The sequence below is a fragment of the Kwoniella pini genome, chromosome 7, assembly GCF_000512605.2.
Source record: "Kwoniella pini CBS 10737 chromosome 7, complete sequence".
Lineage (NCBI taxonomy): Eukaryota > Fungi > Basidiomycota > Tremellomycetes > Tremellales > Cryptococcaceae > Kwoniella > Kwoniella pini.
The window spans coordinates 1,421,421-1,443,143 of record NC_091722.1 but is presented as its reverse complement, the minus strand read 5'-3'; the positions used below and the strand labels follow the sequence as shown (position 1 = coordinate 1,443,143).

The window sequence follows — 21,723 nt, the reverse complement described above, 5'->3', positions numbered from 1 at the left end:
TATTATTTTATTTTCAAAAATCGGTTTAGTATTTAATCCGATCTCATTAATCAAAATCGCGGAGTTCCGTCACTTCCGACATTTACAACTACAACAAGTCGGTAATCAAATCCTCCATTTTCAATGCCTTTTTACTCGTAAATCATTATTTAGAATATTTTCAATTTGAGTATGCATGGTTTAATCATGATTGATCGAATTTTGAAAAAATCCTCAAAGTATAATGTAAGATCAAGTTCATGATTAGTATCTTATCACTATCAAGCAGATAAAAAAATGCCATCACATCGTACAAGTATCATATGATCGCTATTTTCCACTGCCAATGCCAAAATATGTGAACCCGAAGCATTTTTCAATAACCACGAATATACATCTAAACATCTGATTCTTAATTCGTACTGAGATTTATTTGAAAATAAACGTGTCCTCAACTGCATTGTCATTGAAATCACATATCGTATCATTCACATGCATTATTTTGTTGCTATATGTATGACTTTAAACTTATTGTTATATACGTTACTTTTTAGTTAATCTATCGGTTTAAAAAATTGAAATGAAAATCTATATAAAAAACTATGTATATGTGTGAAAGAGATATAATTCGAAAAAAAGACCAAAAAATGATGTCAAGGGTCATATACTTTCTCTTTCAATTCACCCCTCCCCCTTTCAGCTATATTGATCCATCCGCCTTGTTTTTGCAGATATCGTGCTTTTCCTGTATTTCCTTTCTCCTGCTTTCGCAATCCGTATCTCGTTCAAATTCTAATCATCCAGCCAATGCACCACAGATATGTCATACATAAACCCGCGGCATGCTTATTTCCCACCGGTAGTCTTGAAGATGACCAAACCACCAAGAGAGATGCTGCGAATCGGATAAGTCAGATACAATTTATTCAACTGAATTCACAAAAAGCGAAACTCACGTGTAACCGAAGACTTGAATTGCAGCAATTGGAGATCCGAAAGCAATGACTGATCCGGTAATGAGGAGCTAAAAAGTGCGTGTTATGTCAGCTTGACCTCCATAGTAAAGCACTTCTTTGGGACAATAGCGAACTCACAATATCCTTGAGTACACCAGCAAGAGTGAGGATAAGACCTGATCCAACCGAAATGAGGAAGACAGCAGCAACCTTATCGTACAATCTTGTTTGTCAGCTTTGTGTGGTATTGGACGTTATGATTGGCAAAATACTCACGTTAAGAGCAAAAGCGACACCGGCGTTGGTGAAAAGAACAAGTAAACCAACTCGGTGAAGAGCGTAGAAAGGTTCCAATCCCTCGAAGAATGGGATGAGGATTGCGTTGATGACGGCACAAACAGGAGCGTAGTAATGCAAAGATACGATTGGGTCCATCTTCATACCGTGAAGCAAGATTTGAATCATAACCAATCGAGAAGCCTCGAATACGATAGCAGCGCATTGACAAATGAACCCGAACACTTCAAAGTGTACTTCTCCGTAAGCAGCCAAAGCACAACCTGTTGAGATCATCTATAGGGCTTGATCGTTAGTTCAAAGTCGGTGGCTAATGATGTCAGACAAGCTCAGACTTACCAAGACAATAGCCATCAACCTTCTGTTGGGTTCTTGAATTTTGAAAGCGAACGAAATAAGCAATATAGCGACTGGAACGAAGGCCTGGAATTTGTAAGAGAGTCAGCTGCTTGACCTTGGGATTGCATATTATTGGACCGACTGACCTTCAACATTTGAATGAAAGATACACTTAAAGAGAGGTATGCGTAATTGGAAAGGATTAAACTTCCAGAGAAAAGAGCTCCAATAGGTAAGATGGATCTAAGCCATCTGTCTCGCTACGTAGGGCGAAGGCGAATCAGCCGACATCCTCTTCTGCTGCGGAAAGGAATACTATACTTACGGTCATGTCGATATCTTTGGCACCATCAACTAAAGTGGTTGTTCGCTGTAAGATTCGAGTAGAAATTGCCTAGAGATGAGCTTCGAAATTAGCATAGATACATCCCAACATTTCAGTCTGTCCGCGGATCTAGCTCGCCCACCCTAACAGAGAGGGATTTGAACATGTCGCACAGTTTAAAACCAGCAGATGATTTGACTCACGGAGAAAATCAAGTGCCAGGTAGTCAAGAAAACTGGATAAGGGAAATTGAGACCATCGAATCTATCAAAGATGTATTCTGAGATTAGATTTTTAGCATCAGCTCGAATTCATAATAAAGTTTAGGCCGCCGAGTTGCACTAAGTGGATATTCGAGACGATATGTAATTTATTAAATGAGTTTAACTCACTATTATACAGAATGACGGAAATAGAACAAGCCATCCAGATTGGAATAACTTAAATCATCATAAAGATCAGCTCATCTCATGTTAGAATTGCTCAGATCACTGAACTCACTAATGATAGCTGGAATAGTGATTTTCTTAGGTTGATTCGAAGGAGCTCTAGGTTCGGCGATTCTAATTTCAAGATCAGTATAAGTATTGGGTCAAGTTCAAGAAAACTGATTCGTATTTCTGTATAAATGAAGACGTTAACACTTACTTGACTTCAATATGTTCACCATGAGTTAAATCCCTCTCTACATCTGATGCTCTAGGCATAGACTGATGATGAAAGACACAGTCAGCTAAGCGTCAACAACTATCAAGCAGCCCATACGAGCATGATCAAAGAGGTATGAGGGAAGATGGATAATGATCTGACTCACAGTAAGAGGAATAGATTGTTCAATATCTTTATTTTGACTCATCCTGAATTATCTTTTGGATTGTGTCGAGTCTTCGCGTCGAATTACTTGAAAGAGATCCAATGAGCGTGTGAAGGAGCGTGAATATGTCCTTCAACTTTATAGTGTAATCAAATAACAATCTTGATGTTAATAGAAAGTAATAGGTATTGAAAATGGATGATTTGATTGTTTAATGATGATATGATATGTTCTTTGCTTCCCATAATTGATAAAAAGTCTTAGTTTGTAAGGACGCGTTTGGTAGTAGTAGTAGTGGTAGTAGTAGTATAGTGTGTACTATCTTTCTTTCTTTTATATATTCAGGGTCAAATCGACTTTTTAGCGGCATAACGTAGCACGTTTTACTTACACTGCGCATTAAAATAGAAATAAATATAACGTTATAAAAAATAGATAGATAATAATTAAAGAAGGAAAAAATCCACATCATGTTAATTATTATTATGGAAATGTTGAATTCACTCAAAGGGTTTATTATTCGATTTGAGATTTATTTAGATATTTCATTGAACAGCATCATCAAGAAATATTAAAATTATAAGAATCATATATAAATTTTACTAAATAGGTTATATTAAAAAAAAATATAAGAAAAGAATAAATTCAAGATAATGGCTTCTTCAATAGCATCAACTTCATTAAGAAGATTACCTTTTAAAGAAGCTATAAATTTATTAAGAAATGGAAATGATAATTTAATATTATCAAATGATATTAAAAGTATTACAATTAAATTTATTGCTAAAAATTCAGAATCAGGTCCAAGGTATGTTAAATGTAATTTATTGTTATTTTGATTAATAAGAAATGTTTTGATAAAAAAAAAAAAACGATTTAGACAATTTTTAAAAAATCATTTACCTAAAATATCATATATAAATCCTAAAATTGAAATTAAAATTAATCGTTTACCTGATCCAAGATCAAAATCAAAAGATCCTAAATTAATAAAAATTAATAAAGAAATTAATTGGGAAAATGGAATTATGCCTAAACCAGAAATGGAAATTGGATTTGGTAAGTTTTTCCTCCATTATTATTTAAAATTTCATTCATTTGCTAATATTATTATTATCATTTTTTTTAAAAAAAAACAATCTTAATAGTCGGTGCACCTTCTCAAACTGTTCCTTTATCACATTTAGATGGTGATAAAATATTAGCTCAATTAATATCTGTAGCAGGAGAAGAAAGGGTAAGAGCAGTTGATGGACCAAATACTTTATAAAATCAAAAAAAAAAAAAAACACAAAAAACTTTCAAGTGTAATTATGATTATGTATGTATAATAGTATACGAAATTATCTTAAACCTCGGTGTTGATTTCACATCAGATTAAAATCATTTATGTTATTTTGACGAGAATAAAATAGTTGACTTATTGTACATCGTGTTTTGAAGCACTTGTCATGCTATGATACATGCTAATTCTACATAATAATTCTACAATGCTTTGAAATATCTCGTCATCTTGAAATACTATTTACTTTGTATTCAGATTCTTCGCTTTTTCTTTAACTAACAATATTCACTTAATAATCATCTTCATCTTCTTCATAATCATCATATAAACCTCTTCCATTTTCACCAGTTCCACCAGTCCCACTAAAATCACTTTTCCAAGTACCTATATTAGGTAAATTATTGGTTATTGGAGTAGTACCATATTGAGAATAATTATTTTGTTGTTCACCATTTGAATATCCATTACCTGCTTGTACTTGTGAATAAGAGAAACCTTCTTGTGCATTACCATTAGGTTGTAATTCATCTTGATTATTTCTCTTAATCCTTTTTTTGGGTGCAATATTTTGTGATTCATTCATAGTTGAACCGGAAGCTAGACCTGGACCAGAGACTTTTCTAGGTTTTGACGGACCTGCTTTAGGTTCTGTTAATATTGGATCAGGTATTGGTTCTACTATTTCTCTTAAGAAATCAAATGTTTCCGAAGCATTTATCATATGTTTTCTAAATTGAGAAATTCATCAGCTCTTCCTGAATCATCCGAAGGGGATTTATCGAAAAAACGTGTGATGATGAAGATTAAGGAAGTTCATCGCTCATTGATTGTTGCAAAGAATTGTAAAGTTAGCTTCACTCACAAATGGTAAGCTGTCATCTTTTTCGAACCTCTCGATCTGGTCTCTTTACATGTTTCATCGATTAATTGTTGAAGAAAACATTCCAAAGATTTGGCTAAAAGACAGAATGATACATATTAGCTCAATTCTGATAAGCGTGTGTATCATCAATCACGGCGGATTATCACTTACATATCATTACTGGAGTTGCTGATGCTAATTTACCTACTTCTTCATCCAATTGCATTATACGTTTTATACGAGCCTATTGATATATTTCTTGGTAAGCTTGACTATCCTAGTTCAGCCGATATACATGGACAAGAGCTTACAACAGGGAACTAGGAAAATAATGGTTGAATTTGGTCAGCTTGTCACAACTTCCGCAATATTGATAAAAGAGAGCAAGAAAATTGGAAAAGACTATAACTTACTCGACTCTGTTTTGATTTCTTTGATCTGAGAGGCGGCATCTTGAGTGAATCTCTAAGTGATACTCGAATTTGAAGTGCAGATGGAAATGTTAGGATAGGTTGAAGTTAACAGAAATTTGATTATATGAATATTAAGTTATTTGTTTACAAATATCTGTTCATCTGATGATGTATGATTTATGATTATGCCACTATCGGTAATTATCGGATTTTTAAGGTAAATGATCTATGGAGTCTCCACATTTAATCATTTTATTATTCCCGCTTTATCCTTCCCTTGTTTGATGCCGCAAATTGCATCATTCCTATCATTCTATTCAAGATAAATTCAACTATTAATTTCAGAGCGTAAGATAATTAACTCGTACTCTTTCAAACCTCTCTTTTAAAATACCTACATTAACTCATCTTTTCCCTCGTCTAATTACAAAAAGACATATACATATATCCAAAATGGTCGCTAGAAAATTCTTCGTTGGGTGAGTTCATGGAATCTCAAACTAAACATGAATTCAGGTGTGAATTTGAGCGAGAGAGAGCTAATTTTGATCATTTGTCTTATAGAGGAAACTTCAAAATGAATGGTTCTCTTAAAGAAATTGAAACTATCATTGAAAGAATCAATGAAGCTAAATTCGATGGTGAAGTCGGTATGTCTCTCCAACCTATCGAAAGGAATGTTCAAGTCAATTATACTGATACTTTGTTTGTTGTAGAACTTGTTGTTGCTCCTCCAGCTTTATACCTTTTAAAAATACAAGAAGAACTTAAACCTCCAGCACAGGTTTCAGCTCAAAACTCTTACACTGAAAAATCAGGTGCTTTCACTGGTGAAATCTCTCCAAATCAACTTAAAGATGCCAATGTTCATTGGGTGATTCTTGGTCATTCTGAAAGAAGAAGTTTATTTGGTGATACTGATAAACTCGTTGCTGATAAGGTGAGTCTTTTCATCTAAGCATTGGCTCTGCTTTGGGGGAGAAGTACTCTTATGTGATGACTTCCAACCAGCCCTTACCTTGAATACTCTAAGCATGCTGATTTCTTCCATCTCTTGCATTCTCCTCTCATAGACTAAAGCTGCCGTTGAAGCTGGCCTTGGAGTGATCGCTTGTATCGGAGAATCTCTCCAAGAAAGAGAAGCTGACCAAACTCAAGCTGTTGTTGAAAGACAACTTGAAGCTATTGCCAATGAAATATCCGAATCTGAATGGAAGTGAGTCGTCTTTAATTGCTCATCGAATCTTTTTCTTTCTCCTTGCTGATTGTTATGATCTGTTTATAGGGACATCGTCATTGCTTGTAAGCTTCCAACAATTGTTCATCGATGTTATGAGATATAGCTGACCTGTATACCTATTGACAGACGAACCAGTATGGGCAATTGGTACTGGTAAAGTAGCATCTAAAGAACAAGCTCAAGAAGTTCATGCCAATATTAGACAATGGCTTGCTAAAAAAGTATCTCAAACAGTTGCTGATCAAACTAGAATCATCTATGGTGGAAGTGTAAATGGAAAGAACTCCGGTGATCTCGGTGAGTCAAGAATATTGCAGTAACGCATTTTATTTTTGGAGAGAAGCTAGATCAAGCTGACGTTTTGAAATGAAATATAGCTACTGCCGCTGATATCGATGGATTCCTCGTTGGCGGTGCTTCTCTCAAACCAGAGTTCATCGACATTGTTAACTCTGGAAAAGCTTAAACAACATTTTGTGGATGAAAGTGAAATTAGAAGATCTAGTTGAAAGCAAAGAACAATAACGAAGTCAATTGAAAGTATATACAGTACATTATGCCTAATGCATCTTGATAGTGAACAGTGATTTCCAAAAGTATGATCACATGTTGTATATCTTCATCTGTTGAAAAGCAGAAGACTGCTGAAGATTTCATAGCAGGTTTGCCAAGTTTATTTGTTAGATTGCTCTCTATAGTCTGGATAAACAAAAATAGAATAATTAGATTAAATGTTATTACCGGGCCGATGACATTTTGGATCTAAAAAAATACCTCCACATTTATTGTCCACCTGACTTTTATTTATTCAATCCTTCTCAAATCAAAAGTCATCATTTAGTTCACTGGAATTTCATTAACGTCATCTCTCATCTATGCAAAGCAGGGCCGACTTTTCATAAACCAAAATGTTAATAAACTTCTTGTAAGAAGTTAGCTTATAGGAAGAGTATAAAATAAAAGCGGGCCGACCGCACCGTCAATCATATTTAATAATGACTTTTAAATAAGAATAATTCAATATTTAATATATTAAATGATGGAAGGAGGTATATGAATTTCATTTTTTATAACTTACGCTCATTTTTTGAAAATTAAAAAAAGTATTGATAATTTTTTGAGAATAAAAATAACAATATTAAAAATGAAATTTATCTTTCAATTTATTATTATTAGTTTTTCAAGTTTAATATTTGTTTTATCAAATACATTTAAAGAATGTCAAAAACCTAAAAATCAAGGTAATCAACTTGAAGGATGTCCAAATGGAACTTTATATGTTTCACAAAATGATCCACAAGCTGAATTTGGTACAATTCAATCTGCAGTAGAGAGTTTAATTGATGATCAGTTTGTATCAATTTTTTTTTTTTTTGAAAAAAACAAACCAAGATTATAAATTGATTATTTCGATTCAATTATTTGAGAAAAAATTCTGAGCTAATTTTACGGAATTGATTGATTTAAAAAAAAAAGTTCAAATCAATATATTTTAGTTGGTTCTGGAAGTTATCATGAAGTAGTCAATGTAACTAGGAAAGGACCATTAACTATTATGGTAAGCTTAAAACTTCATTGCTCAAATTAAAAAAGTACCGATTATAAAACTAATTGCCCCCCAAAAAAAATAACATAAATAGGGCGTAACATCATCACCTTCAGATTATACAGCTAATACAGTTCATTTATTTAATTCTTCTTATATAAATCAAACTACTCAAAATGCTTTTCAAGATAATGCAGATGCAGTAGTTTTAACAATTTCACCTTCAAGAAATGCATCTCTTGTAGGAAGTGGTCCAACTGGTGCACCTTTACAACCTTTATTTGGTAATATTGATTTCAGGTTATATAATATTGATATTGCAAATCGTGCTGTAAGTCTTCATATCTATTTACCTATTATTACCTTTTCGAACTTTTGTTTTAAATTTTACTATTTACTAAATTAAAAAATGAATTATTTTTATAAAATTTAGACTGTTAATGGTTTTGAATATACTTCTGGAGATACAGGACCTTCAGCAGCATTATTTGTAAGTTATGCAAATGCTTCGTTTTATCAATGTACTTTTGCAAGTTATCAAGATACTTTATATGTTGGAAGAAATGCAAGTTCAATTTTCGTAGGTGGTGAAGTAGTTGGATCAACAGATTTTGTAAGTCCTTTTAAGAAAGATAAATTCTGCTTTTGTGATTAATTCTTTTTTTTTTGGGGGGGGATAGATATACGGTTTCGGTACTGCTTATTTCGAAAATACTACTTTATCAAGTAGGAATACTGGTGGTGGTTTAGTAGCTTGGAAAGGATCTGAGGAATTTTGTACGTCAATTGTCTGTATTTATGTTTCAAGTCAATGCTGATTTACGTGGTTTAAGTTTAGACGGACCAGATACATTTGGAGCTTATTTCAATAATTCCAGAGTGGTCAAAGCTGCTGATGCCAACACTACTTTGAATTTGAGTGAGTCAATGACATTTATATAATTGGTATGCTCTGAGACTAAAATGTATATTTATAATAGCCGGTACAAGAGCATTAGGTAGACCATGGAATAATCAATCAAGAGTAGTTTTCATGAATACATATATGGTTAGACATGACCCCTTTTTTTTCTGACAACTATATGACTTCCCAAATTGACATTAGCTATTTACAGTCCGACATTGTTCTTCCTCAAGGATTCATCGAGTGGTCTCCTTCAGATCCACGAGTTTGTAAGTTTGAATCTAAGTCATCTGATTAATAAACAAAGCTGATAACGATTTATGATACAGTTCCTAATGTAACACATTTTATTGAATCAGGATCATACGGTCCAGGATGGAATCCTTCAGCAAGGAATTATAGTGTAGAAAGTGTAATTTCTCCTGAAGAAGCTCAAAGTAAATATTCTGTTAGTGCTGTATTTGGAGAATTCCCAAATTGGGTTGATAGTGTATATGTATATAATTAATAAAGTGTAATGTAATCTAATAAGCAAGGAAGAATCAAAATTAGTCTTGATGTGATAAGTATAATATCATGCATTTATGTAACGACCTAACTATAAAATGTATTTTGCGAAAACAAAGCAAGATCTACCTGTAGATCGCTGTTACGATAAGATAGCCGGGTATTATAAATTTCGCTTAAAAACATGGATTCCATTCGATCTTAATCAATTCTATTTTATTACCTCATTTTATCTTTTATCTAATTGATATTCAATCTAAAACTTGAAATACAAAAACATCAAACTTCAAATGTATGTTTCAAAGTCAAGGTCAAACAGTGTATTCATTTAAAACGAAATGACATATCCTTTTTCAAATTCAGATGAAATTCATTTACTTTATGTATTATTAGATTCAAATTTACCTACAGGTGGATTTGTTTCTTCTTCAGGATTAGAATCATTTTCAAAACATGGTTTTTTATCAAATAATTCACCTTCATATAATAATGATAATAATTATAAAAGAAATATAACAGAAGGAATTATAGAATTTTCAAAATCAGAAATTGAAAATTATTCAAATACAACTTGTGAATTTGTTTCAAAAGCATGGAAAATTATTAATAATGCTTTATCAATTATTGAATTTCTTGAAAATAAAAATGAAAATAATGATAATGATAATGATAATGAAAATATAATAAATAAAGTAATTAAAAAAATAATTAAATTAGATGAATATAATGAGATTACATTATTATCACATGTAAATAAAAGATCATCAAAAGCACAAGGTGTTGCAATGTTAACTCTTTTTTCAAGAGGACTTTCAGAACCTTTTTTAAATTTGAATAATAATGATGATGAAGAAAACGAAAATCAAAATGAAAATGAAAATAGAAATGAGAATGAAAATTATCAAATAAAACTAAAAAAAGAAAAAGAAAAAAAAGAAAAAATAACTAAAATGATAATTGAAGAATATAAAAAACAAATTAGAAAAAATAGAAGTCCAGGACATTTATCAATTTGTTGGGGAGTTATAACTGCTTGTTTAGGATTATCATTAAGTAAGTTTAGTATAATTTTTTTTAAAAATCTTAAATATATATCAAAAAAAATCAATTGACCAATTTCTTTATTTATAATAGATCGATCAATTCATTTACATCTTTTTTTACATTCACGTTCATTATTATCTTCTGCAGTTCGTTTAAATTTAATTGGTCCTTATGCTTCTTCTCAATTATTATTATATCCTTTTAAAAAAATCATAAATGATCAAGTTGAATTATTCTTCTTAAAAGAAAAAAATGAAAATCAAAAATCAAAAAATTTTGAAAATTCTTTTGATTCAATTTTTTCTGAAATTAATTATAATTTAATTGATGATGAAGAAGAAGAAGAATCATTTTGGAAATGGAGTTTAAAATCTGAAAATTTTGGTCCATCAACTACTTGGCCTTTAGGTGAAATTTTATCTTCAAGACATGATTTACAACATTCACGTATATTTAATTCATAAAATATATTCACAACAAATTTGTAAAGATATTCTGTTATAGTAAGTTGTATTATTATTCAAGTTATGTATGTATGCATATTTTCCAAAATCAATTCTGTACATTATACCACAAGTTACATCTATTATAATTAACTTGAAGAATTGAATGTAATATATGATTGGACAAAAGAAACGGATGTCATGTATGTATGTATGAATGGATAAATGCTTATAAAATTCAGAATTGATATATCAACAAATTGAGAAGAAAAATGCTATGATGAGTGAAATTGTCCAGAAAGTCCATGATATGATAAAAGAGGAAACAATTCCGAGATAATTAATGATTATAAGCTACAGAAGAACATAAATTATATACAATCTTTTTGGAAAATTTACGTCATTCTAGGTCTGTTATTATTCATTTGAGGAACTTTTGAAATTTGAGAAGGATGTCCATACAATCCCATTTGCATTTGCATTTGCATCTGTTGAGGGAGATAGATCATACCATTTCCGTAAATTGAAGCTCGGTTCAAATGTTGAGGAGGTAAAACCATTTGATGATGTTGATGTACAAAATGCTGAGATTGGTGAGGATGAATTTGAGGAGGAGGATTTAATCCGAAAGAAGTGGTTGAATTCGCTTTTTGTTCATAAAATGATGAATACCTTTTCCTTTCTCCTGCAGTAATAACATTATTGGATGAGTTGGCTCTATTGTTCTCTGGTCTAGAATGAGATCGAGCGTGTGTATAAGAATGAGAATGGGATTGAACTCTACGTCTGGCTATATCTTCGTGCTGCTTACAAATGGTTGTAGTGGGTGTCGAAAGGTAATTCCCCGCCGAGGCCGAAGAATTCCTTTTATGTTTATTAGCTGAAGTTGAAGCGGATGGATTTTCACGGAGATCCATCATGCTTAATCGCCTTTTCGATTCTTTCTCCTTGAGTCTTTCTCTGTCTGCTAATCTCTCCATATGTCCAGCTGCATTCTGAGCTCTGAGTTCTCGTGCTTTTGCTACTTGACTCATTGCATCTTGAGCCTGAAGCGCCTTGAACTTCATCTCGGCTTCCAACGACATCGAGAGTCGCTTGGAGGAAATCTTGTCTGCCGGAGCAGGTTGAGAGTGAGATCGCATGTGCGTGGAGGTGGGCCGAACAGCTAAATTCGAACCACTGGTCGGTGCTTGGTGATTTGGTTGTGAATGGAATGAGCGGGATCGTCGTTTAGCAATTACAGCTAATGGTTCGTCATCATCTTCTTCCTCTTCACTTTCGTCTTCTTCTGAGGCCGATGACCCCGCATCGTTCTGCATTGAATGTCGACCTGGAGGTTGAAAAGATGAAAGCGGCTGCTCCCTCTTTGGAGAGACAGCCTCTGTGACTAGCGGAGCGAGGTCGATAGGTGGAGCGTTTGCAGTGAGTTGCTTCAAAGCAGCAGAAGAATCTTGAGCCGGCTGCAAGTCAGGTGTTTTCAATATTTCAATTGATTCCTCTGATGCGCTTAGACTTTCACCTTCGAGAGCTTTCATGACTTCTAGAAATTCCGTGGGGAGATTAGGGTTTTCAGCGGAGGTTCGAGGCAATGCAGGCCAAGACAAAGTTGAGGGTTCGTATATTTCGGACAATCCCAAGATGTAAGGTGAAAAGTCTAAATCCCAAACACCGTATCCTGGTCGAGCCATCACAATTGGTGAGAAAGTGTTATCAGGGTAGAACACCATATTTCTTTCTTCGTAAGGTGGTCGATTCACAAAGTCCAGTGCCCCTTTGGGTCGTGGAACGATGGATTTCTTGGTATTTTTTCTAGTCTTCAATAAGGCGTCTGGTTGTTCGCCTTGATCCAACCTAATCATTATGCTCTGAATGGCTATATTCAACCATAGACCACCTTGAGCAGGGGCTAAATCGCCTTCAAGGCCTTTATGTGAGTTGACGCTCATAGGAAATACACGTTGATCAGATCGAATGGAGAATGCCACTTCATTGGGTAGTCTAGAATTTTGCCTGCGCAGCGATAATGCCAAGGGGTGAGGTGAAGGTGATCGAAGTTGATTCAGCTTACGCATCGATACCCTGCGTAATTGCTCTGATGCCCATGTGTGCTGTCGAGCAAGTTGTTCAGATGGCGGCAAGACAGGCGTTGAGCCTCGAGGTGGAGTAATGATTGCTGGAGAAGGAGTGAGGGTGACTCTCGGTATTGAAGAAAGTAAATCAGATGTACTGGAATTAGGTGTAGATTCCGCTGAAAGGTCAGAGGGGGGTGTATTGGAGCCTGAATTATCCAAATCTCTGACCAGTGCTGATTTGCCGTTCTTCTTTCCCCCTAACCATCCTCTCCATTTCTTTCCTTTATTTTTCCCTTCACCCGCCTCTTGGAGAGCATCTGCTAATTTCGAACCTGTTATTGCTACTTCAAGAGAGAAGCCTTCTCCGGGGGTCTTTACGCCTTCAGAACTACTAGTCGAGCTCGCAGAGCTCACTGTGCTGAAGTTGGAATTTGATCGAGAAGTCATTGGTGTGGAGGGATCAGTGCTACCAGATGAAAACGAGGTCGTGGCTGGAGCGAGGAAAGCGGGCGAATCGGATATTAATGGCACAGGCGGTATGTCTGTCGGGAGATCTATAGTGCCGAAAACGGATTTACGAGCTTTCGTGAATACCCGTCTGAGGGATTTCTTTCCGGATTTAGGTGTTTTAGGCGTTGTCACGATCTCGTCGTTCAGCTCAGCCATGACCGGATCGTCCAGCTCGATCTCAATGACAGGACTTGCAGGTAGACTGTTACTTCTTCTTCTTTGAAGTGTCACAGGCTTGTTGTCCACTTCATCCTCTTCTTCGCTGCTGACAGGTGGCTGAGACAGTGGCGAGGGTTTCTTGATAAGACTCAGTGATCGTTGTTTGCGGATACTTTTGGCCTTGGGCAATGCCGATCTTTGTTCGCCTTCTAGACTTGTCGATCTGATTGGTTCAACTGGTCCGGTTGGCGGTTTTGAATCGGGCATGGGATCAACGTAGTGCCATAGTGAGTCATCGGGATGCAATAGGTAAGCGTTCAATCCGTAGGGATCTCTATTTCTTCCTCCTGGAAACGTGGGGTAAGGTGAGAAGGAGGTGGTATCGAGTATTGGCACTGATCTCGGAACATCTGGAACATATAACGACGTGGGACGAGGAAAAGCAGAGAGTTTTCGAGGAGCTTCGACTTCGACAGACATGTTATTCCCGTGTATCTGAACTGTCGATTCAATCAGTCAATGATCGTTTAATAACGCATTGACAAGATAGTCGAGAACTTACATGGTCTTTGGTCTGTTAGAAAAGTCAGATCCTTCTGATGATCGGGTAGAGAAATAGAGATGACTATGAACTTCCTTCTTGAAATAAAGAAAAGTCTTTTGCTTTGATTGTGACCTGATTAGGGGGGGCCGAAACGCAATCTTGATGACTCGGCGATGCACTGTCCTTGCGGGGTGTGTGTATCAAAGGAAGTAAAGTGTACTGCCCACGATTTGCCTTGGAGTATCGAAAATGCTCAGCAAGGGGTCGAGTAGATTAAGCGATGATCGATTGACTATTACGTGAAAGGAAAGAATCAGTTAGGTCAAATGATCGGATCGCCATATAAGTTTGCTGCACAGAATGGTACTTGCTACATAGCTCAGGAGACAGGGGTTGATGGTGAGGTTGCGATGGCGTAGCAATTGCAGATGAGAGCAAAAGCGAAAGAGAGGGTGCTTCAAAGGTATCTCCAAATTGATAATAGCAAAAAAGGAAAACAAGGTCATGGAATTGAAATTTATTGAGGGGCGAAGTGAGCGAAGAATGAGATCAAAGGAGATATCATGCACATCATCTCTCAAGGATCATATCTATCCTCACTCACCCAGAAGTTTGTGGTAGTGCACCAAATTCCTTTTTCTCGGCTTTTATTTGCTTGTTAGATTATCATTCCGTTTACTTGGCACTTCCTTTCTCCTAAGTATCTTTTCTAACAGGTGTTTCCTTTTGATCAACTAGATGACTAGAAGATAAGGTATAGATAATGGATGGATGAGACGAAAAAATGATTTTCTGCGGTGAATGATATCGAAGGGTAACGAAGACAATACTAGAGACAATGAATCCGATTAGCCTCTTTGTTCCTAAGATCTTTCATCATTACAATCTACGGTGTATCAGCTTCTTAATATTATTGTAATGAAAGGGTTTTCATAGGTAGGCTATGAGAAACATATCCAAGACAAACTATGAGATAGGACAGGACGTCATTGATTGAGACATATAATCTCAGGCTCAAATCGACATTAAAGTGAAAGAAGTTGATTGAAATTTTCTTTCTGACTGATGGCTGGTAAAAGTTGGTTGACAGGAATGTAGTGGAAAAGCAAAAGCCAGCGATACCTTCAAACTTATCTATCATAAAAACTCATCCTCTGCTCTTCAAAATCGATATCTTGCTCATTCTTTTCACCTTTGAGAATGGAATTAAAAACTCACTATGATCTTTTCCTTCTTTACCCTATGCTGTGTGCCACTGGCGAGCGGGGGCGGGAAGTAAATGCGGTTATTTTGCAATTGATTCTTATAACCCGCTATGTATCTCCTTTCCAATCTTCACCTAAATTGGTATACCCCTGATGGGTTTCTGATCTTCAAAAGACGATCGCCAAGCACATAAACATGCACATGCGAATTTAGTTCAATAAGTTTGCGGTACGGGAGTGATTTCTTGTCAGTTGCCGTTGTTCGATGAAAGTGGAGGTTTGATGAAAAAGCTGTGAAATGTTTTGTACTATTGACAGTACGTTATTTTCGAAAACAAATATGACTAAATCTGACCTCTTAACGAATTCAAGTAATGTGAAGAGCAAGCTGGAGTTGCTTGATTGATATTTATTTATGTTTTATGATACTGAAGGGAGTGTTGGTATAGCTTGTGGAAGATAGTGTCTTTTTTCGACCTGAACCGATTAATATTATTCTAAGACTAGCTATAGTTTGATGAGTAAGATTGAAATAACACAAAAAACAATTTTATGACGAAATTGTCTATATTGAGATGAAGAAGAAAAAACAACGAAGCTAAAGGTTGATGTGATTTAAAGGGAAGGATTAGGGGATGAACGTTCTTAAGGATAACTTGTCTAATGAAAGTGATCGATGCGAATGTTTTGAAGCGGGTCAAGCGTCTTCGGATCCTTCTTCTGACTTGCGTTTGACAGACAACAAAAATATTAATTTGATCAGGCAACGATTAACAATATACAAAAGATTGAATGCATAAGGTCTATTCCTTATTTACATATCTAATATTATTGATTGCATAACAGGTATTCAAAAAATCTGTTTATAGCAAGTTTGTCACGGACGTGCCTTAGTATATTTGGACGTAAAAAATGTCGTAACCTTCGGAATGCGGGAAAGCTATTTTATAAAATATTGGAATGACGTCTTCGCTTCTGATCCCTATCAACAAATAGAAATTACGGCATGTATATTTACAGGTAAAAAGAGCTTTTTGAAAGAGAGGCTAAGAGGACAGAACAGCGTTAGTATAGTTGCGATAAACGTGATATTCCTTCAAGATCGCTATGACATAAATTTCCCTTGATTAAGATGACACCGTAGTTTTCGGACAAATTTCGTCCGTTCATCGTTTTTTTACCTGTCTCACCTTTTGATTTAGATTTTTAGGGTATAGAAAAAGAAGCTGTTACTGGAATCGTGCTTAAACATTATGCATTTGAAATGGTGTTAAAACTACAACAAATGACGTTTAGAGATCTCTATGGTATTCTATGCAGTTGATGCAATGATAATGATATGATGAAATAGATTAATGAAAGATAAGGAACCGGGGTGTATTTTGCATTTAGGTACCCATATATGATTTAATGAGAATAATCATATTTCTCGAAAAATGTTTTAGCGTCTCTTGTCTGTGATGTCATGAACATGAATCAGCATATTGTCTAGATGAATGATTTGGACAGTTAAGGGAGGGAGTCCGGGATATATCGCAAAATAGTGGCTCAGTCGTATTTGTGTAGCGATTTTCCACACAGGTTGACTACGACCAAGGGGAAGAAGTCCAGAATAAAAGAAGGCATGTGAAACTAGACTCATACGCGATACTGGTAACTCACATCAGTCTTTGGTCCTCTAATTCTACCTTTCGCTTCCTCCTTGACTCGTCTCAATTCTCTATCTTCTCTCAACCACCCAAGAGCAAGATTAAACAAGTCTTGTTCGGGCTCCGGGCCGTTAGAAGGTGGCCAGGTCATGGTTCCTCGAGGAGTCGAACCCAATTGCATGTGGCATATCTTAGTGGGGAATTTGCGTAAACCGTCAAAGATGTGTGTCGCATCTAATAGCACAACCAATAAGCATCTCTCGGAACGTTATAATCATCGCTTCCAGGCGGTACTCACAAACAATCGTAGCTCCTCTAGTTTCCGATTCCGAAATTAAGAAATCAATGAGATCCGCTCGGACAAGAACGTCCAGATCGACAGTGACCTATTAGTATTATGTCAGGATAACCCTTCTATAGGAAGATGGATGAAGTGGTAATTTAGGATGCAACTCACCTCATCTAATAACAAAACGTCCCATTCAGCCATCAAACCCATACACAATTGTACTCTTCTTCTTTCACCATCGGAAATCTGGTATAAAGAGAAAAGTGAAGATCAGCTTAAGCTGAATCATGTATGTTCTCTCGACTGACCTGATGCATATGCCTAAAATCAAGAATTTATCAGCTTTCTTTCAGCTCATTCAGTCAAAGCAAACTCACCAATCCAAATCAACGTCTAAAATCTGTAACAATCTATCTCGTCTAGCTTTATGTCTATATCCACCTACACTATCCAAGAAGTGGGAAACGACAATATCGGAACGAACTACAGGATTAGTAGACCATTCTGTGCCCAGATAAACTACGCCCTGTAGTTGTGATAAACTATCTCATTAGCATCCATTTATATCAATTCTTAATGTTCTTTTGTAACTTACGCCAGGAGGGTTCATAAATACATCTTGTCCTAAGATTTTACAACTTCTAGTTTTAGTTAATCTTTTTCCAGCTAAAATTCGAAGTAATGTTGATTTTCCAGCTATATAAAAGCAATCATCATCAGTCTAACATCTTCACTATCTTTACGATGCGGCGATCAGGGATTTTTGATACTCGGAATTTGATAGATCAGAGAGGGGACTTACCTCCATTAGCACCTAATAATAAACACCTATCGCCTTTCTTCAAATCCAAATTGACATCATTTAAAACAGGTTCATCTCCTTCAACCCAAGAATAAGTCAAATGCTGACAATCCAAAGCTAGAAGTTCGTTGTCTTGTTTGATAGTCATAATGCTTGTTGTTGTGTAGTTGATTTATATAAGCTACAATAAGGAAATGAATACGAAAATTAAATCCCCTTATATATATCGTGACTACTCGATGCGACGATAGTTTATATTTTTGACTTTTCTAAATAGTCTAACGTCATCGATATAAGCCGATCGTTTGAAATTGATTGCGGACATCGCCGAATCATTCATTTCATATCTTATCCGATCAAATACAAAGGAAAGTTTACTCCTTTGTAGTTTTACACGTCATCTTATAATCACTACTGCGGAGGTTGCTCAAATACTCAATCCACAATAAATCAAGCGAGCAAAGTTATAAATAGTACTGTACAATTGTCTATAAAGCATACCAACAGGAATCTCTAAATTTAACGATCTTGTTGTTGATTCAGCTTTCAACATGGCTGATATTCGTCAAAGACCGACAGGTAATGAGAAAGAGCAAGTCAAAGTACCACTACCTCAAGGTAAACAAATAGACAAAAAAGATGTAAGTGTATCATTGCATTACAAACTAGTGGTCTAGTCATAAGATTTAGCTCTATCTAACTTTCCTAAGTGATAACGGGAAGCTGACATGACACTTTTGCTTGTATGACAGGTTAACAAAAAAGCCGAACACTTTCAAACTCTCGATGTGGTTCGATTATTACTATCCTTAGCTGGATTAAGCGCAGTAGCATGGTTTGGTTACAAGGTCAGTCCACTTGTTTCAGTCTTTTATAGTATTTCATACTATCTCTGACACATTCAACTTTTGTTATAGACATTATACCCTTTTCTTTTTACTCCAAGTTCAGTCATAGAGACTCAAACGAATTTACCAGGATCAAAATTCGGTAAGAAAGGAAATAGCGTATCATCAGGAGAAGTGTTTAGTCCGATAGGTGGGATCAAACTAAAGGCAGACGTAGAAAAGAGGAAGGCTGTCAAAGATGCTTTCATTGTCAGTCCTTTTTTATAATGTCTATGCTGGCTGAGCGATAGATCTAACGCTGATTCTTGTCGTACTATTCAGTGGAGTTGGAATGCATATGGTCAGTATCAGTTTGACGTAAAGCACACTTTGTACGATTAGCTGATGTAATAGAGTAGAAAAACATGCTTGGGGAGCAGATGAAGTGAGTATCTCGTCACCGATTCCTTTATATTGTGGAAGGTTGAAAGACTGATCTTTCGTTGAGTCAAGTTCTCCCCGTTGTCTCAAACGGGATCCAACTTGACATCCGCTGGCGGAGTAGGGTACACTATTGTCGATTCACTTGATGCATTATTGGTATTAGATCTGATACCGGAGTATGAGAGAGCTAGAGATTGGTGTGAAAATGAATTAAGTTTTGACAAGGACGCTACATTCAATACATTTGAGGTGAATTATTCCCTTCTTTTTCCATTCAGATAATTTCGTCAAACAGCGCTAATTCTAAGCTGCTTGAATTCCAATTAGACAACAATCAGGATATTAGGTGGTCTTTTATCTGCTCACTATCTTACTTCAACTCATTCATCATCGAAAATTCAAGCGGACGCACCACTTTTCCTTAATTTAGCGGTAGATTTGGGAGAAAGGTTATTAGGAGCATTTTCAAGTCCATCAGGTATACCTTGGTCCGGAATAAATTTGAAAACAAGAAATGGAATTCCAGATAGGGATAATCAAAATGTAGCTTCTCTTGCAGAAGCTGCATCATTACAACTTGAATTAAAATATCTCAGTCATTTGACAGGAGATTATGTTTATTGGAAGAAGGCTGAGAAGGTTACGGAAATTATAAGAAGTCAGGCTGTACACGATGGTATTGCTCCTATCTTCATAAAGTGAGTGGATATGGCGTTCCAATGGACTAGTCCTACATGATTCCTTGATACATCGCACGAACTACTGTCGTGTTGACACGTTTATGCCTAGCCCTACCAATGGCCAATTTGTCGCCTCCGAGATCAGGCTTGGATCGAGAGGTGACTCATATTACGAGTATCTGCTAAAGTGAGTCAGACTTCAGTTGAAGAAGTCCGCGGCGCCCTGGCTGATCAATATCACTTGCTTAGACAATGGCTTCAGACTGTGAGCTGGGTGAGATGTAATGTCTGTTACGAAACAAGCTGATGAATCGACGTAGGACCGAGAAGAACCAGTTTACCGAGATGTGAGTTCTCTGATGGACATGTTACAAGTTAAAAGCTCATCTACCATTCTAGATGTACGACGAAGCGATGGGAGGTATAAAGAAGCACTTGATCGGTCAAACCCACAAATCAGGATTGATATTTACTCAGGAGTTGCACCCGGCCAGACACCCAAGAGACCAAACCCAGACATGGCAAGTCGTTCCTAAGCAAGATCATCTAGTTTGCTTCCTTGGTGGATCGTTCATATTAGGTATAACGGAAGGTGGGAACAGAGAAGTAGATTGGAAACACCTTGATGAGAGGGAAATGGAGGATTTCGTTGTTGGAAAGGGGATTGTGGAGAGTTGTATGAGCACTCATGAGACCGCTACGTAAGTGCAATTTCTTATCTCATTCATTAGTTCTGTGCTGACAGTGTAGGTGGGATTTTGCAGCGGATTAGCACCTGAGATAGCGATGTTCGTACAATGGAGTGATGAACAAAGAGCAGCAAACGAAGATTGGTATATAAAACCTAATCTGTAAGCGAACTCTCTTGCCCCACATTGAGGTTTCCCCACTTGCCCCACCAAAGCTGACTTTTGGTAATTGATGCGCAGTAATGGAGTATTGATCGATGGTCGAAACATTCTTCGACCTGAAACTGTTGAATCCCTATTCTTAGCTTATAGATCTACCGGCGATGAGAAATACAGACAATGGGGCTGGGAGGTTTTCCAAGCTTTCGAGAAATGGTGTAAAGTCTCTTCTGGGGGTTACGCAGGCATCGAAGATGTTCAAACTGTTCCGCCAAAACAATTGGATAGAATGGAAACCTTTTGGCTGGCCGAGACTCTCAGTGAGCTCATCACCTCTTCTTTTCCTGGCCTCATGTTGATATTGCTCGCTAATTATATAATGTGTTTTCAGAATATCTTTATTTGTTATTTGATGATTCCGATCACATTCCGCTTGACAGTGAGTTTTGACTTGAAATCCTACTATAAGCTCAACGCTAACAATGACTGATCTGATCACAGAACATATCTTTAATACTGAGGCACACATTTTACCAGTATTTAAACCTGAATATATTTCTTCCTTTGCAACTTCATAAAATAGTCATGTACGTAGACATGAAATTCAATTTCCACTTACCATACAAATGCATGTGTTTTTTGCTACTTTACCGATCTGATTTCACCCGCCGGATGGTTCCTGATGGCAGTAGCAGTGCGGCTATGATAAAATTTGATCTCGATGATGCATTTTCACACGA

General features: G+C 36.1%; 9 protein-coding genes across 9 annotated transcripts; 5 read left to right on the top strand and 4 right to left on the bottom strand.

The window, feature by feature from the left end:
• Positions 1–825: 825 nt before the first annotated feature.
• On the bottom strand, positions 826–2,752 carry I206_105682 (uncharacterized protein; the record flags this gene model as incomplete). The annotated part of the gene is made up of 12 exons (XM_019155164.1): positions 826–874; positions 936–1,003; positions 1,074–1,145; positions 1,212–1,508; positions 1,572–1,655; positions 1,718–1,831; positions 1,897–1,965; positions 2,100–2,176; positions 2,289–2,336; positions 2,398–2,459; positions 2,545–2,606; positions 2,711–2,752. The coding sequence occupies 12 exons, from the start codon at positions 2,750–2,752 to the stop codon at positions 826–828; spliced, it is 1,044 nt and encodes a 347-aa protein (XP_019011318.1).
• Positions 2,753–3,363: 611 nt separating this feature from the next.
• On the top strand, positions 3,364–3,980 carry I206_105681 (uncharacterized protein; the record flags this gene model as incomplete). Its single annotated transcript, XM_019155165.1, has 3 exons — positions 3,364–3,518; positions 3,591–3,769; positions 3,859–3,980. 3 exons carry the CDS (start codon positions 3,364–3,366, stop codon positions 3,978–3,980), a joined length of 456 nt encoding a protein of 151 aa, XP_019011319.1.
• A 304-nt stretch (positions 3,981–4,284) lies between these two features.
• On the bottom strand, positions 4,285–5,309 carry I206_105680 (uncharacterized protein; the record flags this gene model as incomplete). The annotated part of the gene is made up of 4 exons (XM_070203167.1): positions 4,285–4,723; positions 4,858–4,951; positions 5,029–5,101; positions 5,271–5,309. The coding sequence occupies 4 exons, from the start codon at positions 5,307–5,309 to the stop codon at positions 4,285–4,287; spliced, it is 645 nt and encodes a 214-aa protein (XP_070059268.1).
• A 414-nt stretch (positions 5,310–5,723) lies between these two features.
• Positions 5,724–6,976, top strand: I206_105679 (triose-phosphate isomerase; the record flags this gene model as incomplete). Its single annotated transcript, XM_019155167.1, has 7 exons — positions 5,724–5,749; positions 5,835–5,920; positions 5,987–6,210; positions 6,344–6,486; positions 6,556–6,572; positions 6,637–6,807; positions 6,888–6,976. 7 exons carry the CDS (start codon positions 5,724–5,726, stop codon positions 6,974–6,976), a joined length of 756 nt encoding a protein of 251 aa, XP_019011321.1.
• A 678-nt stretch (positions 6,977–7,654) lies between these two features.
• I206_105678 (uncharacterized protein) lies at positions 7,655–9,468 on the top strand (the record flags this gene model as incomplete). The annotated part of the gene is made up of 9 exons (XM_070203166.1): positions 7,655–7,860; positions 7,987–8,068; positions 8,151–8,387; positions 8,490–8,669; positions 8,737–8,833; positions 8,895–8,975; positions 9,037–9,104; positions 9,172–9,229; positions 9,290–9,468. The coding sequence occupies 9 exons, from the start codon at positions 7,655–7,657 to the stop codon at positions 9,466–9,468; spliced, it is 1,188 nt and encodes a 395-aa protein (XP_070059267.1).
• A 337-nt stretch (positions 9,469–9,805) lies between these two features.
• Positions 9,806–10,975, top strand: I206_105677 (uncharacterized protein; the record flags this gene model as incomplete). Its single annotated transcript, XM_019155169.1, has 2 exons — positions 9,806–10,520; positions 10,602–10,975. The coding sequence occupies 2 exons, from the start codon at positions 9,806–9,808 to the stop codon at positions 10,973–10,975; spliced, it is 1,089 nt and encodes a 362-aa protein (XP_019011323.1).
• A 374-nt stretch (positions 10,976–11,349) lies between these two features.
• I206_105676 (uncharacterized protein) lies at positions 11,350–14,175 on the bottom strand (the record flags this gene model as incomplete). Its single annotated transcript, XM_019155170.1, has 1 exon — positions 11,350–14,175. The coding sequence occupies one exon, from the start codon at positions 14,173–14,175 to the stop codon at positions 11,350–11,352; it is 2,826 nt and encodes a 941-aa protein (XP_019011324.1).
• A 2,676-nt stretch (positions 14,176–16,851) lies between these two features.
• Positions 16,852–18,332, bottom strand: I206_105675 (uncharacterized protein; the record flags this gene model as incomplete). Its single annotated transcript, XM_019155171.2, has 8 exons — positions 16,852–16,899; positions 17,107–17,327; positions 17,392–17,479; positions 17,551–17,628; positions 17,691–17,703; positions 17,760–17,908; positions 17,978–18,078; positions 18,185–18,332. The coding sequence occupies 8 exons, from the start codon at positions 18,330–18,332 to the stop codon at positions 16,852–16,854; spliced, it is 846 nt and encodes a 281-aa protein (XP_019011325.2).
• A 403-nt stretch (positions 18,333–18,735) lies between these two features.
• Positions 18,736–21,561, top strand: I206_105674 (uncharacterized protein; the record flags this gene model as incomplete). The annotated part of the gene is made up of 15 exons (XM_070203165.1): positions 18,736–18,825; positions 18,937–19,032; positions 19,102–19,281; positions 19,354–19,372; positions 19,431–19,456; positions 19,525–19,704; positions 19,783–20,153; positions 20,245–20,322; positions 20,385–20,400; positions 20,456–20,482; positions 20,535–20,836; positions 20,900–20,986; positions 21,065–21,303; positions 21,375–21,422; positions 21,485–21,561. The coding sequence occupies 15 exons, from the start codon at positions 18,736–18,738 to the stop codon at positions 21,559–21,561; spliced, it is 1,836 nt and encodes a 611-aa protein (XP_070059266.1).
• Between the last annotated feature and the right edge of the window lie 162 nt (positions 21,562–21,723).